The sequence below is a fragment of the Panthera pardus genome, unplaced genomic scaffold (genome assembly GCF_024362965.1).
Source record: "Panthera pardus isolate Hobbes unplaced genomic scaffold, ASM2436296v1 HiC_scaffold_2, whole genome shotgun sequence".
In the NCBI taxonomy this organism is placed as follows: Eukaryota; Metazoa; Chordata; class Mammalia; order Carnivora; family Felidae; genus Panthera; species Panthera pardus.
In genome coordinates, this window is record NW_026526765.1 from 74,920,481 (window position 1) to 74,944,220 (window position 23,740).

General features: G+C 36.6%; 1 protein-coding gene across 4 annotated transcripts in view; it reads left to right on the forward strand.

The window, feature by feature from the left end:
* The window catches only part of LOC109267632 (uncharacterized), a 122,712-nt gene that overhangs the window by 18,975 nt on the left and 79,997 nt on the right, over positions 1 to 23,740 (forward strand). For all 4 annotated transcript variants that reach the window (XM_019450540.2, XM_019450542.2, XM_053907160.1 and 1 more), the window contains exons 4-6: positions 6,185 to 6,376; positions 16,045 to 16,212; positions 22,201 to 22,302. In XM_019450540.2, coding sequence (XP_019306085.1) covers positions 6,185 to 6,376; positions 16,045 to 16,212; positions 22,201 to 22,302 — 462 coding nt within the window. The remainder of the gene's footprint in view (positions 1 to 6,184; positions 6,377 to 16,044; positions 16,213 to 22,200; positions 22,303 to 23,740) is intronic.

Sequence of the window (23,740 nt, forward strand, 5' to 3'; positions counted from 1 at the left end):
CTTGGAATGATGAAACTATCTCTTCTTTGTTGTTCCATCCCTAATTTTTAAATAGAATTAATACAATTTAGAAGTAGAAATAAAATACAGAAAGCACAGTTATGTAAGCATTGGTATAAAACATGAATTTACTGTATAGAGGATAAATGTCCTAAAACAACACAAATGCTATACAGTCACCTGCTTAATATGAACACCCTAAAGCAAAGATCCATCAGTCACAGAGACTGCTTCCCAGCGCCGATATACCCCCAGATAACAGGATCAATGGCATTAACCCCAATGTTTTCTTCAGTCCATAATTATTTGAGTCAGCAAGAGGCAGACCTGAAATAAGAGCCCCTGTGTCTCCCAGAACAGATGTGTTGCTCACGTGAATAAATCTCCCTCCCAGGCTGGAGGGTCCTCTCCTTCCCCCATGGTCATTCTCCTCCCTGGACTGCCTCCCCCAACAAGGCCTATTTCCTTGTAAGTTAATAATTCAAGCTGTAATTCCCCCAGAGCTGATGCTGTACTTCAATGAGACTTTGTCTCATTTGGTGAACAATTGCAGCTACCAGTTCCCTGTTACTGTGGTTCATCAAAAGGTGCTCCTACAACTCTCCCTTTTGCCCCTTTACTCCTCTTCCCCTGGATCATTCTGTTGCAGCCACATTGACTTCCTTGAGTTGCTAGAACCTGCCAGGCAAGATCCTACAATACATCCTTTGCTTGGACTGCTCCCACTACCTAGACCACTCTTCCCCCATTTGCCTACATTGTTCATTCTCATCCCTTGAAGTTTTTGACATGGTACCTTCTTAGTTCTCAGTGAGGCCTTCTCACACCACTCAACTTAAGACTGCAATTGGAGGGGCGCCTGAGGGGTCCAGTCGGTTAAGCATCAGACTTTGGCTCAGGTTATGATCTCGCGATTCATCAGTTCAAGCCCCATGTTGGGCTGTGCTGACAGCTCAGAGCCTGGAGCCTGCTTCGGATTCTGTGTCTCCCTCTCTGTCTGTCCCTCCCCTGCTTGGTCTCTCTCTCTCTCTCTCTCTGTCTGTCTCAAAAATAAGTAAAAAAAAATTTTTAATGTGCAAAAACTAAAAAAGAAAGAAAACTGCAATTGGAGCATTGTCCATTCCAGCCCAGGTGTAATCTATCCCTCTTCTGTTTTACTTTATACACACTACTTTCACCTTCTTTTTTTTAATGTTTATTTACTTTGAGAGAGAGCACAGGGAAGGGGCAGAGAGACAGAGAGAGATCTAAAGCAGGCTCTGCACTACCAGCAGAGAGCCAGATGCAGGATTGGAACCCATGAACCCCAAGATCATGACCTGAGCTAAAGTTGATGCTTAACCGACTGAGCCACCTAGGTAACCCCACCTTTTAATATACCATGTATTTTACTAGTTTATTTGTTCTGTCTTCTCCCACAAGAATGTAGTCATGAGGGCATGGATTTTTTTTTTCTGTTCTGATCATTGCTGTATCCACAACACCAGAACAGTGCCTGTCCTGTAGAGTAGGCACTCCATGTATATTTGCTGAACGAAAGAATTCAAGGAACTCACATCACGTTTCCTTGTGCAAAACTCTATTTTCACATACAAAAACAAACAAAAAATAGGGAAATGCTTCAGAAATTTAAATGTTTGTATTAAAGGACAGTTAAATCTATAAATTTTTGCACGGACTTGACTCTCCTAGAGCGTTATTTTTATTCAATATTGTTGTTATTATACTATTGATACTTCAGGCCAGGATTTTATAATGTTTTCAGGGTGTGGATTGCTTTGAGGAACCAGAACATGTTTATACTGTTTCACTAGAAAATTATAAATTTGACATAGGCATAAACTGATGCCTAACTTTTCAGAAGGGTCCTCGAACTCCTCAGATTCTATCCACATACCTCAGATTAAGAATGCCTACCATGAGTGCTGACTATAATACAGACAGTCCCTGACTCACAGTAGTTCAATGTAAAATTTTCAATTTAAGGATGGTACAGAAGGTATATATGTTTAGTAGAAACTGTACTTCAAATTTTGAATTTGATCTTTTCCCAACTAGTACTTTGTGGCACCACACTCTCTCTTGACGCTGGGCAGTGGCAGCCACAGCTCCCAGCAGACACATGGTCACAAGGTTAAAGCCATTCTGAACCCATACAGCCATTCTATTATTTTCAGTATGGTATTCAATAAATTATGTGAGATATTCAAACAAGAAGGCAAGAGGTAATCTTGTTCATTAGTTATAAAAGAGGTTTTGTGTGAGGGGACTTTGCCCAACTGTAGGCTAAGTGAGTATTCTGAGCACACCTACAGTAAATTGGGCTAACCTGTGATATTCAGTAGGTTGGGTGCATTAAATGCAGTTCGGACTTACGACATTTTCAGTTTACAATGAATTTATCAGGGCAGAACCCTATCATAAGTCGAAGAAGATCTGTATTATGTAGTTCCTTCCTCCCATCTGTGTGTGTGCTTGCGAATTACCTAGATTAGCTGTCACAATCTGGACTGCTTACAGGAGCCAGGAAGATCATGTAAATGAGTAAAGCAGGCCATGTGAGAAATAATGGAGTGTTGGTGACCTAGAGGGAGCTCTATCCTGAGGGAATGAGAATACAGGTCCAGTACAGCCAGGTCTTTTGGGTTTTCAAGAGAGCTGGAGATCTGAACTTTTTTATTTATAATAAATATATTTATAATATTTTATAAATATTTAGTTAGTTTTGAATTTATATATATGTATATTCATATATATACATATGTATGTATATATATGAATCTCTATACCATAAGACTTTTTAAGACAAAGTATAGACTAAACAGTCTATTATCTCTGAACTAGACAGAAGAGAGCAGGTGGGGATGGGTAGATGGTGGAAGGTATAAAAAAAAACAAAAACAAAAACAAAAAAAAACAGTGATATAAAGGAAAGCGTACCAGTCTGAAACTCTTAAAACTAAATTCTGGGTTCTTCCTCTGCCAAGTCAAGTCTATACATTCTTGGGTAAAGAAGTTTCTCAGGACCTCATTTCTTCAGTGGTAAATGGACTGAAATGTATCTTTAAGAACTCTGCCAAAGAACCAAAATTCTATATCATAATATATTTTAATGAAGAAACAAAAATTAGGGTACTCTGAGAGAATAACAAGGAGAGAATGAGAAGGATCAAATCACATTTTACATGGCATAGAAATATTTACAATTAAATAGCCCTTTACATATGACATAAAACTTACATGTATGTTTAAGATAGTTTAACTTGCTGTGTTGCAAGGAAAGAGTGATCCTAGAAGCTAACACCAAGGCAAATGGTATAGAGTATGGAGCTCTGAGAAAGTTTGTGGTTCCAAGGTCCATGCCAAGCTCTAGAGATAAAAAGATTAATAAAGAAAATACTCCTTTTCTTGTAGCAGAATGCAACCTTTGGGATAATTTCCAACAAGCTAACTTTTAGTGAAACTGGGAACTTACCACACTGGCACCCATTTCAGCATTTCTCAGTAGATGAGCAAATCCAGGGCCCAAGATCCAGGGTCCAGCCTCAATGCCTGTGCCTTCTTCCAGCAGGGCTTCTCCCAGCTGACCATCTTCCTCTCCTTGGTCTCTATCTCAGTTGGTAGACCACCCTTTGGCTTCCAAAGTAACAGCTTTCTATTTTTAAACTCATGTTTGATAAAACATTAGTGTGTCTTTTAATGGGTTAACATATTGTTCCTACAGAGTGATGGTGTGTATTTTAATAGAGTCCTTCAAGATACTTGAGTGTCTTCGTTCCAGCCCCAAGCACACTGACTTATTCCTAGAAAGGCTCAGTAAACAAGTGATACTCATGGAACGAGGAAGAAGCTTATATGTGAATGAAGGTCACAGAGATATAGATTCAATTCACCAAGTAAAACTTTCTATCTGCTTGAAATATTTAAGGATTATGCTGATTCAGGGAGTAAACAGGTAATAAATTTGAGTATGGGAAGTGTTCAGGCTTAGAATGAATAACTACTTGGTAGAAATCTCATAGAAGTGTTTTAAGCATCTAGAGGATGATTAGACCAAATTACCTTCTAATAGTTTTGCAAACCTGAGATTCTACAGACACCAAGCAGGACAACGGGAGTGATGCTTTGCACTCAGCGGGCATTACAGTGGTTCTCAAATGACACTTCAAAACATACTGTAGGGCACAGACTTTCTTTTCATTTAGGTACCTAAGAAAATGTTAGAGGAAAACTTTCCCCATGATATCACAGGGCCATACTTCTATTACACACAGTTTCCTAGGCTCATAGAACTTCTTTTTTTTTTCTCCAGCAATTTCAGAAAAGAATTGCTTTCAAATATAGAAAATTCCCCTCCTCATCTCATGATGCCTTCAGAGTCGACCTGGACTCTAAATCTCAACAAATGGAACTAGAGCAACCATTGGAGACAATAGCCAGAGCATCTTTAAAAGTCCACCACTGTGTAAAATTCAGAAGGCAAAAAGTAATCTTGTGCATAGCTGTAGCTCCAGTAAGGGTGGAAATTAATATATAGAAAATCAATAGTAAATATAAAATGAATGTAATTTTTCTGTCCCCTCTAACTTCTTAGGGAAGTTCCCCTTCTCGTCTTTAGGGAAGAGATAGGGGTCAACAGCAGAGTTATAGAAAATTAGAGGTATTAGATAATGGCTCTTCCTACTTCCCACTTCTCCCAGACAAGTGAAATTTAAATTGTTATGGATCAAATGGATCATTAATAACTATATATAAAATAAAGAAAATTGGGGCACCTAGGCAGCTCAATCAGTTAAGCATCTGACTTTGGCTCAAGTCATGATCTCATGGTTTGTGAGTTTGAGCCCCACATCAGGCTCTGTGCTAACACCTCAGAGCCTGGAGCCTGCTTGGGATTCTGTGTCTCCCTCTCTCTGCCCCTCCCCTGCTCACTCTCTGTCTGTCTTTCTTTCTCTCTCTCTCTCTCTCTCTCTCTCTCTCTCTCAAAACTAAATAAACATGAATGAATGAATAAAAGAAAATCACTTATTCATGGATATATCCCATTTATTAAATAGTTCTAAGTACAAATTTTGATACTGATAAATCAGATTTTAATTTACAAAGACCGAATTTTAAAACTCATTTGCTCCTTAGAATAGAATAAAAATAGGAGCATCTGGGTGACTCAGCCAGTTAAGCTTCCTACTCTTGATTTTGGCTCAGGTCACCATCTCAAAGTTCATGAGAGTGGGCCCTGTGTTGGGCTCTACACTGACAGCGTGGAGTCTGCTTGGGATTCTCCCTCCCCTTTACTCTCTGCTTCCCTTCCACTCATGCTCACTCTCTCTCTCTGTCTCAAAATAAATATTTTTTTTAAAAAAGGATAGAATAAAAATATAGGTTGATATTTGGCCTCTTTTTAAATTGATGTTGCTTGCCTTTCACATAGTATCAAAAAATAAAAATAAGTAAAATCTTAACCAATTCCAGCCTATGGAATTACTTAGTACGTGTTATATGCTTTGCTATTTTTGGTTTCATTTTATTTTACTTTGTTACTTGTTTACTTACAGTCTGATTTTACTGCAATTAATTTATTTGTAATTTTCTTGCTTCTAATCAATACACAGCTTATGATGACAGAAGGCAGCAGTTTGGAATTATGTAAAGTATTTCAAGTTATTTATTCAAATATAAAATGATCAAAGCCTCATTCATTTTTTTCCCCTGTTCCTTATTTTAAACCAACATATGCAGCAAGAAAAGTATCATGAAATTTGCATTCTTGTGACTAATAGAAGTTAAACCATAAACGATTTGAGTACAATAGTAGACTTATTATCATATTTTGTAATTTAACTAATTCAGGTAATATCTTCTTTTTGAGAATTCTGGGGGCATAATTATCAGTTTATGTGAACTTTGCTCTTCCAGAATAACTAATATAATATCAGGAATATTGCTGGTACCCGAGGATTATCAATTGAATTGAACCCAACTGAGGTAATGCATGGTGATCCTCTGCCTTCAATCTGTATGGTTTTTTGGTTTTGTTTTTAAGTAATACAAGTTTAAAAAGTGAATCATGAAAGAGTTAAATGAATTATTCTAGTTCTAGTCTACAGTGATTCTGTTACACAGACTGGGATATTTGAAAATCTGTCTTGAAATATTGTCTCATACTTCATGTGGTTTAATTTAGATTGGAATCTGGAAATAAATAGCCTCCGCAAGTTATCCCAGGAATTGGCTCCAAGAGGTACAAGGGCCAGTGATGGTTCCCAAGAAGAAGCAATAGACCAGTGGGCCAGAAGGAGGCAGCAATTCAAAGATGGCAAAAGATGCAGCTCAGCAGGGGAAAGTTCATTTACCAGCAACATCACCGAAGGGTCCAGTGAGTAGAAAATCATCTTCTTTTCCAAAGCCAGAGCAAAGCAATAGGTGAAGCCCAGAGTCCCCTCCCTCTTATCGCCAGGATATAAACCCTATTGTTTGAACATGGCAATGTGGTGATTATGTGCCTTTATGTAAAAGATATTTTTAGAATAAATCAACTCTTCATTATGCACTAAAGAATCCCAACTTGGTAATTTATCTCCTCCAAAACACACACAACTGCCTACTAAGGCTACTCTTCTCTTCAGAGACTGAAATAACTAACTATAGGATTCTTTACAGAATTAATTTTGTCCCCTACTTCAAAGAATTTGCGTTGCCTTACAAAAATATGTAAAAAGCTAAGGGTGGTATATTTGATTAAAAGAAACAGTTTTCTTCTTGATTTAACATTTATAAAATGAGGAATTGTCTTTAAATTGATATGTATTTTAGTGAGATGGTGTTTCTCTTGGTATTTAAAGAGTGTTATTAAATCAGCATTATACACCAGTCTCACAATCAATGGTAACTGAGAATGGAAGGTAGGTCATCAATGAGGTAATACAACTGAAGGGAAAATATGAGTTAAGGAAAATAGAGGGAAGCATTAGTTCATTTAGTACATACTACCCCTAATCTGGCTTTAAAATTCTAGCAGCTAGCTGTTAGAAGATAGTTATGTAAGTAATAGACATTTGTCATTTGAAGGTTATTTACAAAACATACCAATTGTTTATGAAAAACACTTATAGGAAAACCTGAGCAAACATCATTAAGAAAGAGAAAGACACAGAAAGAAAGGGAGAGGGACGGAAGGAAGGAAAGACAGGAGGAAGAAAGAAAGGAATGAAGGAAGTGTGGGAGGGAGGGAGGGCAGAGAGAGAGGGAGGAAGGAAGGAACAGGAAGGGGTGGGGGGGGAGAGAGAGAGAGAGAGAGAGAGAAAGAAAGAAAGAAAGAAAGAAAGAAACAAAGAAAGAAAGAAAGAGGAAGAAAGGGAGAAAGAGTTGATGCAATACTGTAATTTATAAGAAATATAAAAATATATATTTGGTCATTCACGTTCATCCTTATATAAAGTTGGTCTTGGTACACGGATTTCCTGGCTCACAGCTCCTAAAATCCTTAGGATTTCCTATAAGAGAGCAATAAAGGTGTCTTTTGTTATGTTAATGAGGTGACTGTTGGAAAGCCCTAGGTAACCTAGATGGGACTGACAACCAGAGGAAGCAACTGCAGTGATTAGAGTGTCGGAATGTTCAGCCAGGTGTCCAGGGAATTCCTTGTTGGTGTGGGGACGTGTGTGTGCATGAACACACACACACATTACAACTGGGTCCAGGAACCCAAAAGAGTTGTGATGCAGAGAATGGTGCCTTTATGATAGAGACAGTAGTGAGTATTCGAGGCTATTCCTATAGATAAGCTGACAGAATGACACAAGCAGAATTCCTGAAGGCAGCAGTGTAATTTATCCAGAGTGAGTTAGATGCTGGCACAGATTAGGAATTGAAAGGAGCTATAAATATGTGGGCAAAATCATGATAATATTTATATAAAACACCACCGTACTGTGTTACCCCACCACAGTGTTCCTACATTCATGTGAACGGTGAATATAATCTAAGTGTTCCATTTTGGTCTGAGAGTGTTTCATTTTTGTCCCTTGGTCAATGTCTACTTCCTCCAGTAAAACAGTAAAATATTCCCACTGCTTCACATTTTGTTGTAATGTTTACTTTCTTCCACTTCTAGTCCCCTTCCCCCTCATCAATTTCTATATTGATATGTTGAATTTGGTTCAAAATTTTTTAAAAATATTTTAATGATCAATACTTAATATTTCATTAGTTTTCCTCATCATTGCCTTATGTACCAATTACTTCCAACAGAGTTTGTTTTCTTTTTCTTCTTACTATAATCCTCTAATAATTTAAGAGAGATTTTGGGGAGATAAACTGAGTCCTGACAAATCTGAAAATGTATTTACTTGCCTTTTAATTCTGAATGACAGTTTGCCATAGTTTGGTACAGAATACTAGGTTCAAACTATTGAAGAAGCTGGTTCATTGTCTTCCTGTAGCCAGTGGTACTGATGAAAAGTCTAACTCCAATCTCATTCTCAAAACTTTTGTCATTAATCGAAATTTCATCTCTATTAGTTCTTAGGGTTTTCTTTTTATCCTTGGTATTCTAAAATTTTTCTAGTGTGTATTTCAGTGTGTGTGTTTTAAATATATTTTAATGTTTGGCATGCTGATGACTCTTAACTTTCTTCAACTCTCATAAATTCTCAGATACAATTTCTTCAAATACTATTTTCCTTCCTCCTCTCATAGTCTCCTGCTTCAGGTTGCAATAAATGACTTATTGCACAGGACATTCCATATCCCATCTGGGTGTCCTCTGCTCTCAGTCCTCAACTTTTTCACACAGTCATTGCTCATGGCTAGAGGCAGGTGCAGTCACTGCCGCTGCTTGACCCCTCGTGGAATTCAGAGTGAGTAATGTGTGGACATCAGAATCCCTGCTGTTTCTGCCATGGTGGTCCAATTGATTACCCTGTTGCTTGCAACTGGGGCCTCTCTAGGTTTCGCTCTTGGTGGTGTTCCCACCGTTCTGCATCAAAACTTTCTGACAGAAATGGTGGTCACCAAGAATTGGGGAATAGGGCAATAGAATAGATGTTGTTTAAAGGTACAAACATGGGGCACCTGGGTGGATCAGTCGGTTAAGCATCGAACTTTGGCTCAGGCAATGATCTCAAGCTTCATGAGTTCGAGCCCCGTATCAGTCTCTCTGCTGTCAGCACAGAGCCTGCTTTGTATCCTCTGTCCCCTTCTCTCTCTTTCTGCCTCTCTCTCTCTCTGTCTCTCTCTCCCACCCTCCCTCCCTCTCTCAAAAATAAATAAGCATTAAAAAAAATAATAAAGGTACAAACTTGCAAGAAGTAATTACAGTACAGTGAATATAGACAACAGTATTTTATTATGATGAAGTTTGCTAAAGACTAGAACTTAATTATTCAATACTACTAAAAAGATTACGCAGTGTGATAGAGGTTCTAATAATAATTAGCATTAGCTAAATAATGTAGCAATAGCTACAATGGCAATCATATTACAGTGTATAAATGTATCAAGTTACCATGGTATACACCTGAAATTTATACAGTATTCTATGTCAGATATATTTCAATAGGAAAATTTTTTCTTAAGTATATTGTCTGCTATGATTTCACTTCATGGCTTATAGGTTGATCCTGGATTTCAGGTATTTCCCAGCTACTGGTGTACTAATACCCTTCCTTCTTTCAAACACTTCCACAAGTCTTAAAACACATACTGTGCTACACCCACACGCCTTCCCTCTATCTCCTTCCTGTTTTTCCTCTGAACTTAGAAATGCTTTTATTATGCAGAAAAATTCAGTTGCAAACCTTGCTTCTACATACGTATAATTGAATTTATCACACTTTTCATAAAATAGCCTGCAAGAATTAGGACCTATCCATGTATGTTTTCTAACATGCTTCTCAGAATGGGAGACTGTGTTTTTTCTTGCTCCTCTATCTTGAGCCCACATCTACAAATAGCTTCCATTTGCCCTTCTAGCTTCCTTTTCTACTGTTCTCCACCTTACACCCTGCCGTAGGTGTCTCACCTCTATATGGACTATATCAAAGGGTTAATTTGCCCTTTGGCTTTTTGTGGGGTTTGACCAATTGGGAAGATCAGCAGGAGCCTGAAGGGAATGAGCAGAGTGAGGTCCTGCCATTATTGCCCCAGATTTCTCCCTGGGGTATGCCAAGGACTGGTTGTTTCCCTAAAGCCATAGGTGGTAACCCTATAAAGTAGCCCTCTCTCCACTGCCTTCTATGGCTCTAGGTTTTGGTAACTGGTACCTGATTCCTCCCTCTTTTATTTTAGTCTTAGATGGACTGGTCTTAATCCCACTCTATCACCCCCAATTTCCTTAAGTCCTGTCCAGTTTGTAAATAGGGTTAAACTCTCCTCAAATTACTCATTTGAGTGTACAATCTCTTTCATACCATAACCTTATGACGCACCAGTGCTCTTCTCATATTAGAGCAATGATAACATATCACCAACACTACATATTGATAACTGTTTATTGCTCATAGATATAAAGAAGGACACCCCCCTAGAAAGAGCTTTGGTGCTAATTTAGAGGGGGGAAAAACAAAGTCTGATTTTACTGACAATTACAAATTTAGTTTACATTAGGTCTTTCAGTTTAAGAGCTTGATTAGGACAGGGTAAGGATCATGAGTTAACAGGTTAGAACTTAAGGAAATGGCAATCTGAGGATTTTGAAAGTTCTGAAGAGAGTGAGGAAGAAAACTATCTGTTGGTGCTTTCTACTCAAGAGTTGATGGTTTGTGGAGAAGTTCCGATGAGGAACAGTGAAAGTATCTGCCTGGTCAAGTGTCTAAGGGGAAAAAAAAACTGTTAGTAAATACTATGGACTAAGGTCATGTTAATTTAGACAATTAGGTGTGCAGGATTCGGTGGCTTTGGTCTTCAGTGTTCAAGCTGTAAAAGAGGAAAGAGGTTTTGTTCTCCATGTCCTAGAGTCATCCCTAGTCTTGAGAGGAATAAATAGCCGGAATTTCACTAAAATTTTACTGGATTTCCTAGATAGCAATATTCTTGGACTGTTATTCTTGTTTTTCTTTGCCTCTTGTTTGATAAATTTGCAGTCTTTGAAAATTTTATTTCTTTTCACCTAAGAATAAAAATCTTGGCTTATGCAGATACAACTGCCCCTAGCTCCACTCATCCAGGTGACCCCAAAGAATATACTCACATTAAGCGAAAGTGAGGAAGAGAACCTTCTGAAGACATCAAAGGGGATGCAGAGGGGAGGTCTTATATTACATACTCCCTAGAAAACAACTTGAAATCTCCTGTAGATACCATTCTACTTCGAAGACCCCTGTGCTACCTCATAGTCATCCACGGAGCCCCTTTTATAGCACAGCTTCCCTCATAGAATACCCGTAGTGACTGTGTTCTGTTTCCATCATTCTGGATTTTCCCTTGGACCTTGGGAACTCCTCTATTTTATACTGCAGAAAATTCAACTGCAGCTTTTACCTCTATAACCATGCAACCAAAATTATCAAGATATTCAACAGTCCACTAACACTATGATAATCTGAATCTATCCATCCTAAAAGCTAAGAAAGAAGAACCTGAGAGAAGAACAGTTTAGTTATAAATGAGGAAAAAAATAAAATGTTACATGTAGTAATAAAAATTTATTACTTATCACAGTAGCTTCCACCATTACCTGGAACAATCTAGATTGATCTCAACTAAAAAAATTAGACTGAATGGAAACTCTGTTTGATTAATCACAGATGATCTTTATGTGCCATAGAGAAAGGGACCATTTTCTCTAGTTTTCAGTTCCTTTTCATATAGAAAGACCAGTTCCTTCTTGTTTCCTGTGTCCTTCAGCTCCCTGGACCCTTTCAGTCCAAGTCTGTTTCATCCTTTGTTTTATGGACAAATTGTCCACTACTAGTGGACTAGTGCTATTAGACATTCATATCTGCTCTGCATTTCTTGGGAAAAAGAAACCACCATAGGTGTGCTGGAATCAGCTCACAGTGGTTCATGATAGCCAACCGTGCACATTTTTTCCTAACATTGCAATTCAGTAACGTCAGGCTAGTAACTTGAAATTGGTCAGAGTGAGTATTTATGCAATGGAAACTGACAAACAGTACAAATCAGGGCATTTTTTTCTTTTGGAGAGCTGCTTGTTAAACATTTACCAGTACCCACATGACACAACACAGGAATCAGCCGTATCATTTATACACAAATGCAGGCCAAAGTAGCACAATCATTTAAATTAAAACAATGATTACGTTTTCTTTGAGGTGAATTCTGTTTTGAATGAAAAAGTACACTAACAATTTGTTTCACATTAGACATGAGGGAATGGAAGTGTCTGCCATTTTATTTCTCAGTTTATCCAAGCCATACCCACTCATGTTGTATTTCTTCAGAAACTTTTCAAAAGAGACTGCAATTCACTCAGAGTTGCTGGAGCTAACATTGTTTAATGTGTGGTTTAAATTCTATCTCATTTATAGAGTCAGGATATGCTACTAATCCATGACTTAAAAACTGACAGCTTTATTGAGCATCATTACAGCTGGTGTTTCTCAGTCTGTTAATCTCACTCATCTCTGACTTCCTACATAATAACTGGAAAAGACATTAGGAATGACATATTTATGTATGTGGACACAGTTGATCAATGCATCTAGGCTGTGGGGAATGCTGACTAAGGCACACCAGGTAAATAACTTGAAGGCCGTAAACTAAAGTCAGAAGGGCCTGCAAAATGGAGCTCTGATTTTTATAATCTCAAATGGCTCCTGTATGACAAACAGATGTGGCAAGTATTTGGGTCTGTGTGAGGATACTTGATAGCATTTCCCTTATTTCATCCAGCTACAAAAATTATCATGAAAATGTATTTTCCAAACATTAGTTTCCATGGAAATAAGAAAGGAAGGAGGGGGTGAACAGTAAGAGAGAAAGAGAGACCTCTGATTTCTGGTAATAAGAGCTAACAATTACATTGTGCTTTCTATGTCAGCCTGTACAAAATATTCATCTATTAATTATTCCAACAACACTATAAGTTAAGAACTATATTTTCATCTTCATTTTACCAAATGAGCAATCTGAGTCATGCAGAGGATAAGTGACTTGTGCAGTGTCACTCAGCTACAATGATCAGTGGGGCTAATGCCTTAAACACAGCCCACTACCTCTAGTTGGACCATGCAGATCTGATCCGGGTTCATCTCTGGGAAAGTCCAAACAGGGTTTCATTCTTGTGATACAGCTTTTCTGTTATCCTCAAATAAAACAGTGGAATGAAAGAGATATGAGAACGTCTAAAGACATCTGGAACTGAGTCGAGTATTTTATCTCTTTGCTTCTCAAGTGAAAAAAGAAGTGTTTTAGTTTTTCAGGAGCAAAGGAGTACAAATCCCATTTCAGTACTATGAAGCATATTTAAGAGCTCATTCTCTTTTAAAGTTTCTTTTATTAAAAGGCTCATCTCCACAAGCCAAATTTTGGAGATAAAGTTTTAGTGACAAAGGTACATTTGGATTTTTTTTCTCCTTGGCTCAAAGTTCCACAGGGGCAATTGTTGAGAAATCTAGAAGCTCGAAGCTGCCGCAGGTGTGGCCTGCTGCTTCATTGGATTTTATCATGAATTTTAGTTCTGAGTTTATGTAAGTGTATGTTGATTAGCTCTGTCTTCGTAGTTGAATGAATAGAAAACTGCTCATTCACATAATCGAGTCTATTTGTAAATAAATGAGCTGTTTTAACAGTCTCTTGCATGCTGATAAAAACAAAAGTCACTATAATTTAAAGACCTACCAAAAAAAAACAAAGACCTACCTACACTTTGGGTAATGATAATAATGATAAAGAGGAACCCATGGTCCCAGGAATCTGTGTATGTTATACTCATAACTATTAAAATATAACTGAATATTTAAGACCAATGATATAAGATACAAATCGAATGAGGAAAGATGCTTTAATACTTTAAAATCCGTTAGGGCTCCTATAACTTTATCAAGTACTATGTAGGAAGCAGCCTTGAATTAGGCTTGAAGTTTGGAAAGATAAATTGTTATAATTTCTTCGGTTTACTTGTCCTACCCTTTTAAGTCAAATGTCATACTCAGACTTATTTTAAAAAATGAAGGCAAAAAAACACAATTTTGAAATATGATGCATGAAAGATGGCATCCCATATACAGAGTAAAAGTATTCTAAAGTTTTCATCATTTTTATTTCAATAAACAAGATGTCTGATAACGTTCTCATAAAATTTACTTTCCTACTTTATCATTTTACAGTACTCTAATTTATCATCCCCTTTATTATTACACACTAAAACTGTATTTTTCAATGTGGTCTCTTTTCATTCCCTACTTCCTCACTGCACTCCACTTGTCCTTATCATCTTTATTTACCAATCCACAATCCCATCTTCTTAGAGAAATTTTGCCCAGTCCTTGAGATCTTCTTCAATCCTACCCTTCTCTGCATCCAAAATTGCTCTCTCCTTCCTCTGAACTCTCTTACTTCACCATGAGTTCCATCTCTTATCTTTCTATCCCCATTGCACCTAAAACTGCACCTTGCTCGTGACAGAACAATTATTTTAATTCAACTTAATAAATGAATAAAAAACAAATCTACGTGAAGACACTTAAACCGCGGATAAGTGTCTAATGATATCTCATTTGCTGTACAAAATAAAAACTACAAGAACAAGCATTAAAGATATTGGGGTTCAACTTATGTGACATTGTACATCAACTATACTTAAATAATAAAAATTTTTAAAGATATTAGAGTTTGTTCTTGACTGTCTGCCAGAGACCATGCTGTTGCATGCTTTGTCAACATACCACCTGTGACCATTTCTACACAATTTAAACAAATGTAGGAGCTATCGGTGACTTGGTCTGTGTACCAGGACAATAACTAACGTTTACAGTCTTCGGTACTGGGAGAGCAGATGGAAAATGTAGGGCCAAGGACAAGAACTATTAGGAATGATTGTTCAGAGTAAGTCAGTGAGAGCAGAAGAGCCCTTCTTCTTGGGAACTTTATATAACTGACCTTCAGCAGAAATCCAGCTGGTCACCGCTAGACAGGGTGAGGAGAGGAAGGAAGTGGTTTTACCTCTAATTTTTGAGAGAAATGAATAGGAACAGCTGTGTGGGGTATATGAGAAGAAATTGGAAGAGAGGTGTTCTGTTGCAATTTAAGAAGCATGCTGTGATCTTTAAATCCCCCATCTTCATGACAGTTGAGAAAATCAAGTAATGGATTTAGGCTGTTCTTGAAATTATATTTCGGTTCTGAAATGGTACTTATTTCTGCACACTTGAAAGACTGAAAGACTTGGGGCATGACTGAATTCGGGTCTGGACTATCTAAATGAGGCCACAAAGAAACACTTGGAAGTTAATACAAAAAAAAAAAAAAAAATCAATGTTATTGTCTTAATTAGCACAGCATTCTACACTAGCCAAAGGACTTCCAAATACATAGAAACCCTAAATTGCTATGAATGAAACTGTCAAATGAAACTTTACCTGCCTCCCCATATGCTTTATTCTACACGTAAGACCATAGTGAGTTTTTTTAGGAATGTTTTTGCAGTGTCTTCTTTGAAGTACAGAAAGACAATATCAATTTTTCCCCCTTGTGCTTGGAATTTTGAAACCGATTCTCATTCTCAGTCTTATGTAGCTTCCTCTTGACCCCCAAATATTAATATGTAAGTCTCAAAACCAGTTATATTCTCTACATTTTTCCTCAACAAAAAGATTCACAGTGCTATCTCTGGTGTGCTGACCTCCATGGTATAGGCCCTCGAGCAATGTCTATTTTATCTGGGATGTTTTAAGTCGATCTAAGTTCCTCCTAAGAGAATAGTCTAATGAAGTTAGCTCCTCGCTTTCAAGGATGATACTCTGCCTTTAATAAAGACTCTGCCCCTACATGTGTTCGACTGCTTTCCCACCTTGGCCATCAACGTGTGCACATCTCCTTTCCTGCCAGAGGGTAATTCACGTTATCGCCCTTTCTGCTCCTCAGTCACCTCGGAAGATGGCTGTTCTGTGGATCTTGGCTTTCGAGTTGACCTTGAAGAGAAAGGATTCTACACAGAGAATTTCCATTCAGCAGCATGGGTTTTCCGAGGGGATGATGGGAATCCTGAGGACAGTCCCAGATGTCTTAGTAAAAAACCCCGACCAGTAGCTGGTAAGGACTCTATAGTTATGGTATAAAATAAACACCTTAGAGAACATGTAATCAAGTTCCAGGCAAGCCTTGGAAGTTGGCAAAATGGAGGGAAGCACACTCTATCTCTTAATATTGTGAAAAAATCTGAAGTTGTTAAAATAAAAACTGTCTTAAGAGCTCATTCAAACTAAAAGTTGTAATTCCAAACTTGGCGTAAAGATGAATGTAGAAGAGTCGAGTATTTTCCGTTCTAGGGGTAAAAATACTATTTTAAAAAAATGTATTCTAGAGTATGAACAAGTAACAAGTAACAAGTAACATCTATTTTTCCACACCAAAATATAAGCAATTTATTGATCCTGCATTTTTAAATTCTTACTTATTTGTTATACATAGGTCTAGTTTTGTTTTTAAACATACATTAAATATACATTTGATATTAGCATGTATATAGTGTGATACATAAAATCTTATAGCCTGCTTTTTATGTTTACTGCAGTTATTTAGTAATTCTATCTTCCTTTAATAATATAAATGTGTTTTTGTGGATTTTACTAATATTCTAATAATTTAATGATTTTTATGGGATTATTTTTAGTTAACTGAAACTATGTATATTTCCCTAATGCAATAATAGCTTAATAATTTAAAAAACCCCTATACCTGAATTACAAGTTTCAGCATGTGATATTACTATTTTTCCCAGTCTTTGCTGTAAAATTTTAGGTGTAGAGCTTTTGTAAACTTGTGTCTTATTGGTATAAATAAATGACTTTGATGAATAGTCAACAACTTAACTCAAGCAAGCAAAGGTTCAAGTTGAAAATAATGTTTTAAATTAATTACGCAATCACGCATTTAACAAATATTGTGCCCACTATGGCCTAGGCACTGGTGGAAGTTTCTAAAGATACACAGAGAGAAGTGACAGATTTTACAAAGATGTACTTGTTTTCAGTACAAGCATCAAAATGTGCTTATTTTTATCTGAATCCCATTTATACAGACAAGATTGTTATATGTAAGATCGTCATTTATTTTATCTGTGGAGAGAAATAGAGACTTTCTTAATTTTTTCTCATAAGCATGAAATTCAACATTGGATGCTATTAATGAGGATAAGTTGTAAATCTAAATGAGTTCCTATGTACATGCATAAAATAATACAAGTTTTATATTTTGTGCATTTAGAATATTTATTTATACTCATATAGTAATAAGCTTAGCCATTCATTGGAAACGAAGTTTGAGACTCTAAATCCCAAAATTAAAAGAATTCAGAATGGAATCTTTGAAAATAAAAGTAGATGATGAGGATCTAGGAATAAACTTTTTAAAAAATTTCTGTATTTAACTTTTATTTGAGTAATAGAATAGTACAGAGAAAGGACACCAGGCTGAAAGTAAAATTTGGGAGGTTAAGATTTCTGTCTCTTTGTCCATCGATGTAGTCCAAGAACTTAGGACAGCGTGTGCCTCATCATAGGAAGCCAATATGTATTTGTTGAATGAATGAATAAAAAGTCCTGGATTTCAGTACTATTCAGAAATTTACCAGCTATGTGTCCTTAGAATAGTTACTTATTTATTGTTAGTATCTCTCTGCCTATCTTACAGTGTTATAAAAAATGAAATGAAGTTATATATGCAGAAATTATAACTGGCTATTTCTACACATCTTGACTATTTCTATCTCTCACCCTTGTTTTTCTTAATTTTTGTGAGAATTTTGGATGAATATTACATATTCACATATAAGTATATATATATACACATATATATTTTATATAAATTCTAAACAAATACTATTAAGATACTTATTAAAATTACAAATATTTATTGTCTATTTATTTATGGCAGGCAGGTATGAAAACTTACAGTGAATAAAATACAACTAGTCCCTCACAATACCTTGGCTAATACCTGATATATGGTATCTGTAAAAAAGTACAATTATCACCATTTCTACAAAATGCTTATGGTCATCAAACAACAAGCATTTGATTGATTCACTATTATTTGCTTTGGTTAAAAAAATTTGTTCAGTTTTGCCAACAACGTTCACAGACACACGTGCATACATAGGCTTATATATATGTGCATATCTATATGCACATACATATTTGTTCAATTTTGTCAAAAACTGTGTATATATGTGTGCATGTGCATTTATATGTATGCCTATATAATATATACATATCACATAAGGAAAACAAAATGTTTAAATGTTGTGAGTTTCATGGTACCATTAGTTGGACTGAATTTCAGTTCACGAATGTGGCAATTGTTCCTTCTTATTGTGACTAAGACTTGATATGTTATCAGATGCTTACATTTTCAACTATATGATATTTAGAGATCTATATAAGACAATGGAGATTCGAAGGAAAAGTGAGCTGAATGCAAATGAATAATTTTTAACTGAAAAATACCTTTATTAACCTAATGGCATTTTAAGATACTGCAATACTAATTTATATCTACCAGCATGTATTTTTGGGAATAAATTTTACACTTAAAAAAAAAATCCATCTTTATCCCCTAAAAAAAGCTCTTCTGTAAGTTGGAGATACAGATAAAGGTTTGCATCACTATCAAGTATATTGAGAGAACAACAAAAAAATTTTAGAGTATTTTTTAATATATGAGGGGTGTTATGTTTATGGAAATATTTACCCTTCATTTGAAGTTTGACATCTAACAAGATGATTCCAAGGAAGTGTGTGATTTGAAGGGATAACATACTTGAAGATGTGCCCACAAAGTCTCTGAAAAGACAATGACATTCATTTGTGGCTTTTCAGCAACTATGTAGCACTCAGATTATCCACCAGACAGTGGCAGGGGAAACCCAGACTGTAAATCTTAAAATGTGAGAAAATTATCTTCAGAATGGGAGGGGAACATACTGCAAAACATTTTGATTGTCTCAAGTCTCCCACAGGAGAATGCAACAGTTGAGTTCACCATTTAAAAACTTCATTGAATTGTTTATACTTTCACATACATTATTGACATTCAATTTGCTTGACTGAAGAAAAAAAAAAGCCCTATCACCACAGCCTTGAAAGCTGTACCCATCTTAACAGTCTCATGTAATACAAAAACAAAACAACAAGTGTGATTTGATTTGAACCAACACAATAAAAATATTCCATTAAGCAAATATCTGTTGGATAATCAATCTGTCAAAAGCAGAAGACAGTATCAAAAGGGTAACCTAGAGGGAGCAAGATGATTCAACAAGAGGGGATGTTAGAAATGATTTCTACAGAGGTCAGAAATAGTATTTCTGATTTTCTTTCTGCCCTGATTGGCTACCAGCCTGTTGCAGATTGTGAAAATATTCATCTCTGTGTCCTTGAATTTCTCATTTCTGTCCCTTAAATTATACTGAGATCCTGTAAATGGCAAATAGAAACAGTGATATGCAATGACTGCCAAAAGGAAATTAACCAAGTGATGGAGAGCCTCCCAGGAGCATAGACTAGAGCAGAGGATAGTTTTAGGGCTGGGATACACTAGTACTTTCCCAGCAATTTTGGCATGCTTTTCCTAATACTGTTCTCAACAGCAGAAGAACAGTGTATTTTCTTCAGACATTTTGGAAAAATAAACATTCCTTCAGGAATTCATACAAAGAGACTTTATCCTTCCTCTCTTTAAATGTTTGCCAATTTTGGCAGCCAGTGTCTAGCATGGAAAGTCTAGGAAAAAAAGTCTCTTGTCTGTCTTTAACATTACATTCCTAACACAAAGGAAAACACCTGGACAAATAATAGATATTCAGTAAATGTTTGTGAATGAATAACTTCTACTACTGGGCTACAATGGATCATTAAAGACAGAGATGTTTGTTTCCTTGTTTTTAGCAGATATTTTTGTTCCCTACCTGACCTAGGAGAAGGTCACATGCAAAAGCATCTGGACAGAATGCTAACTTTTTACTGTATTCGTCAAATTCTCATAGGAAATTTGAAAAAAAAAAACAACCCAATGATTTACCTCATAATATGAGAGAAAATTTAATACAGTAATGGCAGATCTGTTACAGACCCTGTAATCAGAAATCTTTAAACTGTAATGTAAGTTTATAATAATAGTATCTCCAAAGATCAGGGACTCACGTACCCCAATTGTCTGTCAGATGGTGAGGAAGAGATTCCTCACCAAGTGGAAAGCTGGAGTAAGGTCTTTTCCCACTCAAAATATAATTGTTAAATCAGTCATTTGAAATTCTTAAGCATTCCTTTGACCTCTCTATTGCTTATAATTCTATCCATAAATTGCCATTTAGGCATTCTGTAATAGCCTTTGAATATGTATCTAAAAAGGATGCAACTCTGCAGAGAAATGTCCTTGATCTCCAATCCAGACGAAGATCTAAAACTACCTGAGACATGAGAAGTGAAATACAAAAATACCAAATGAAGGATTGGAAAGAAGCAGCAAAATGTATTACCCATAAATTCTAATGTATTCCTATTTTTTTAATAAAAAGGGATTCTATCAAATTATAGCTTTAAGGTATGAATTTGCCTTCCTTATTAATAGATGAGTATTTTTATTTTATAATTAATTACCTGACTTCTTCTCCAGAGACTTAACAATGGGCCTATTATTAATAACTTACTTATGGAGCTCAGAGAGGTTATCATTATACTTTATTAGGATTTGCTCTTTATCATTTTTAGATATTAACATGTATAGAAAAAAATTCATCCAATAAAGTATACCACAAGTATAATTTCTGGGGACATATTAATAATCCCAGTATTATGTTACTAGTTCTTTCTGGTAAACCTGACCATAAATAAAACCACTCAATATTCTGAAGGCTTTTGTTTATCATTCTTCTTTGGTAAATTTGTCAGCACTTAAAAAATGGACCTTCTGAAATCACTTATGTCCTTCAGATGTTTTCAGTTTTGTATTCGAGCATGATTCAGGGGTATTTTTTTTCTAAATAAAAACAAGATGTAAATATACCATAAAAGACAAAATTCTGTGTGTCCACATCTCCCATTATGTAGATTGACCTTCCACAAAAGGGACAGTCCCACAGAGACATTTTCTGCCTGATAATCCTGCCCTTTGTCACCTCTGAAGAGTAACAGCCCGAAGAGTTATGAGCAGAGATATTTTCAACCTGTGAGATTCTCACTTTCAGGAATTTGAACTGGGAAGATGCCCTTACTATACTAAGCACAGAAGTTAAAATGTCTTGAGGTAGAGAGAAGTCAAGAGGGCCCATGAGTGAGCTGAAGATATGAATAAGCCAAACTCATTAGTACACAGAAGCTATGAAACACACACACACACACACACACACACACACGAGCATGTACACACAGATCTCTATACAGAAAAGACACTGTGAAGGTAGCAGGAAGAAAAGAGAGAAGATACATGGAAAAGAAGACTGAGAAGTAACAGGGCCACATTAATAAATGATCATTAGACTCATGTAAAAGTCCATGAACTCTTACTGTGAAGTCTCTGGAACTTTCCACCATCAATACAGCACAACCTTACAGTTACAATATCTGCAAAGCCCACCCAGCTGTTCCCATTTTTTTCTGAGAAACTCAATTGTTCAGGCTTTCCTGGGCTCCTGTAAGACTTAAATGTACATCTAAGGATTCAGTTTTCCTATTTTCATGTATAACCTTGTAACAAATGTCTTATTGTTTATGGATCTGAGTGACTCAGACCTGTAAGGCTCAGCTGCCTTTTGGGAGTCATGCTGCCTTGGGGTGGTGAGCATTGCCCCTCACTCACCATGTGACTCAGATAAGTTGTTTAACTTCTCTGTACCTCAGTTTCCTCCTCTATATAAAAAAACCTGATATAAATATTAAATTAGATAATACTAATAAGTGCTTAGAACATTTTTATTTGGCCTGATATATAATAAACAAGCAATAAATCCTAGCTACTTTCGTAATCATATTTGTGGTATCTAAAGAGTAACTCAAAAGAATGCCTTCTTTGTTTCCTCTTTAGTTCGAGAGCGAACCGTGAGGCTGTTCAAAGGGACTGGTGATTATCCCTGGGGATTCCGAATTCAATTCTCCAAACCAATCGTGGTAACTGAAGTGGATGCTAGTAAGTTGTCTCACTATAGCAGCTTTAATTCAGATCAGAACAACTATCTCAGACCTCACACAATAAATAGCCTTCGATATCATAGTCCCATAAAGCACACACATGCAATAGAAGCAATTTCTAAGTCTCAGTCTATCAAAAACTCATGATTGAAAGTGCTCACATCATGATCAAATACCTTTTAAAAGACCATGCTTTCCTGATGGAACATGCTCCTCTGGTAGACATATGGCATCGGTCTCCCCACAAAGAAAAGCCCTATCCGTACCTGTGGAAATAGGGTTTAGGCTCTGGAGACAAGGATCTTATGAGTAGTCATCCCGTATTTAATAGTTTCTAGGAGGAGTTCCATTCCCCCTACATTATTTCCGTTACAACTTCTCAGCTTTCCTTATTTCCTAACAAGCAAATTAGAAATTTGTAGATGCCTGATGAAAGTTAGATCCTTTGCTCCCTGATCTATGTAACATGAGAATAATCTGAGATCAATGCTTTGAAAAAATTAGAGCCAGAAGACTAAGATTGGCAGGAACAGAAGATAAAGATATCTACACCCAGCTTGTTGTATTAGGGGAGGCATAATAAAGTTCTCACAGAGGGAGGTCCAGGGCCACTAGAGGGTTTCTGAATTACATTACAGTCCCCATCTGGTCTATGAATTCACCAAGGTCAGAAACTATTTTTTCCATCATTTTATTCTCATTACTTTGTGCAGAGTGTCTTAAAGGTAACAGAGTAGATGCTCCAAAAATGTTTATCGATTGACTCCAAGAACCTTAGGGATAAAGGCTGGGGCAGCATGGGGCAGAGAAGAAGGGAGGAGAACCATCCAGCAGGACTATAACCCTTCCTGCTTTGCCCTGGTGCCATAATCCCTTCTGTGATGCCTTTATCACCCAAGGTCACATTTTGTTTTCCTTTTCTTGTCAACATTCAGGTGTTCCTTCATTGTATACTCTGATTCCCCTAGGAATGTGCTCTCCTATCTGCAAAGAAGTGGATGACTACTCAGCTCTGGTAAAGGCCAGAGGAGTGACATCTGAGAGGATGAAATAGTTGCCTCTTAGCCCAGCATTCCACAGTCCTGGGCAACACCAGTGGGTAGGAAACAGTGTGCCCAGACAGCCATATATTTTTCATATGAACAAGATTTTCCAATCAGTTCTCAAGAAATATTGAGTATCTATGTATAATGTGAGATAATTCCTAGTGCAAAAACAAGGAAGTTTTATAGTTTTAAACCCTTACCAAAGAAATTTCTTTGTATGAGTTACCACTTATGCCAGGTGATCAATGGCATAGATTTTGTACAATGCAGAGGATTAGTATGCTTTAAGCAAGAAGGGACCAACTTAGTAGTAAGCAACTTGGATATCTATTACACATTCACTGATGTTTTTAAAGAAGTAAATTTACTTGCTTATTTACAATATCAAGG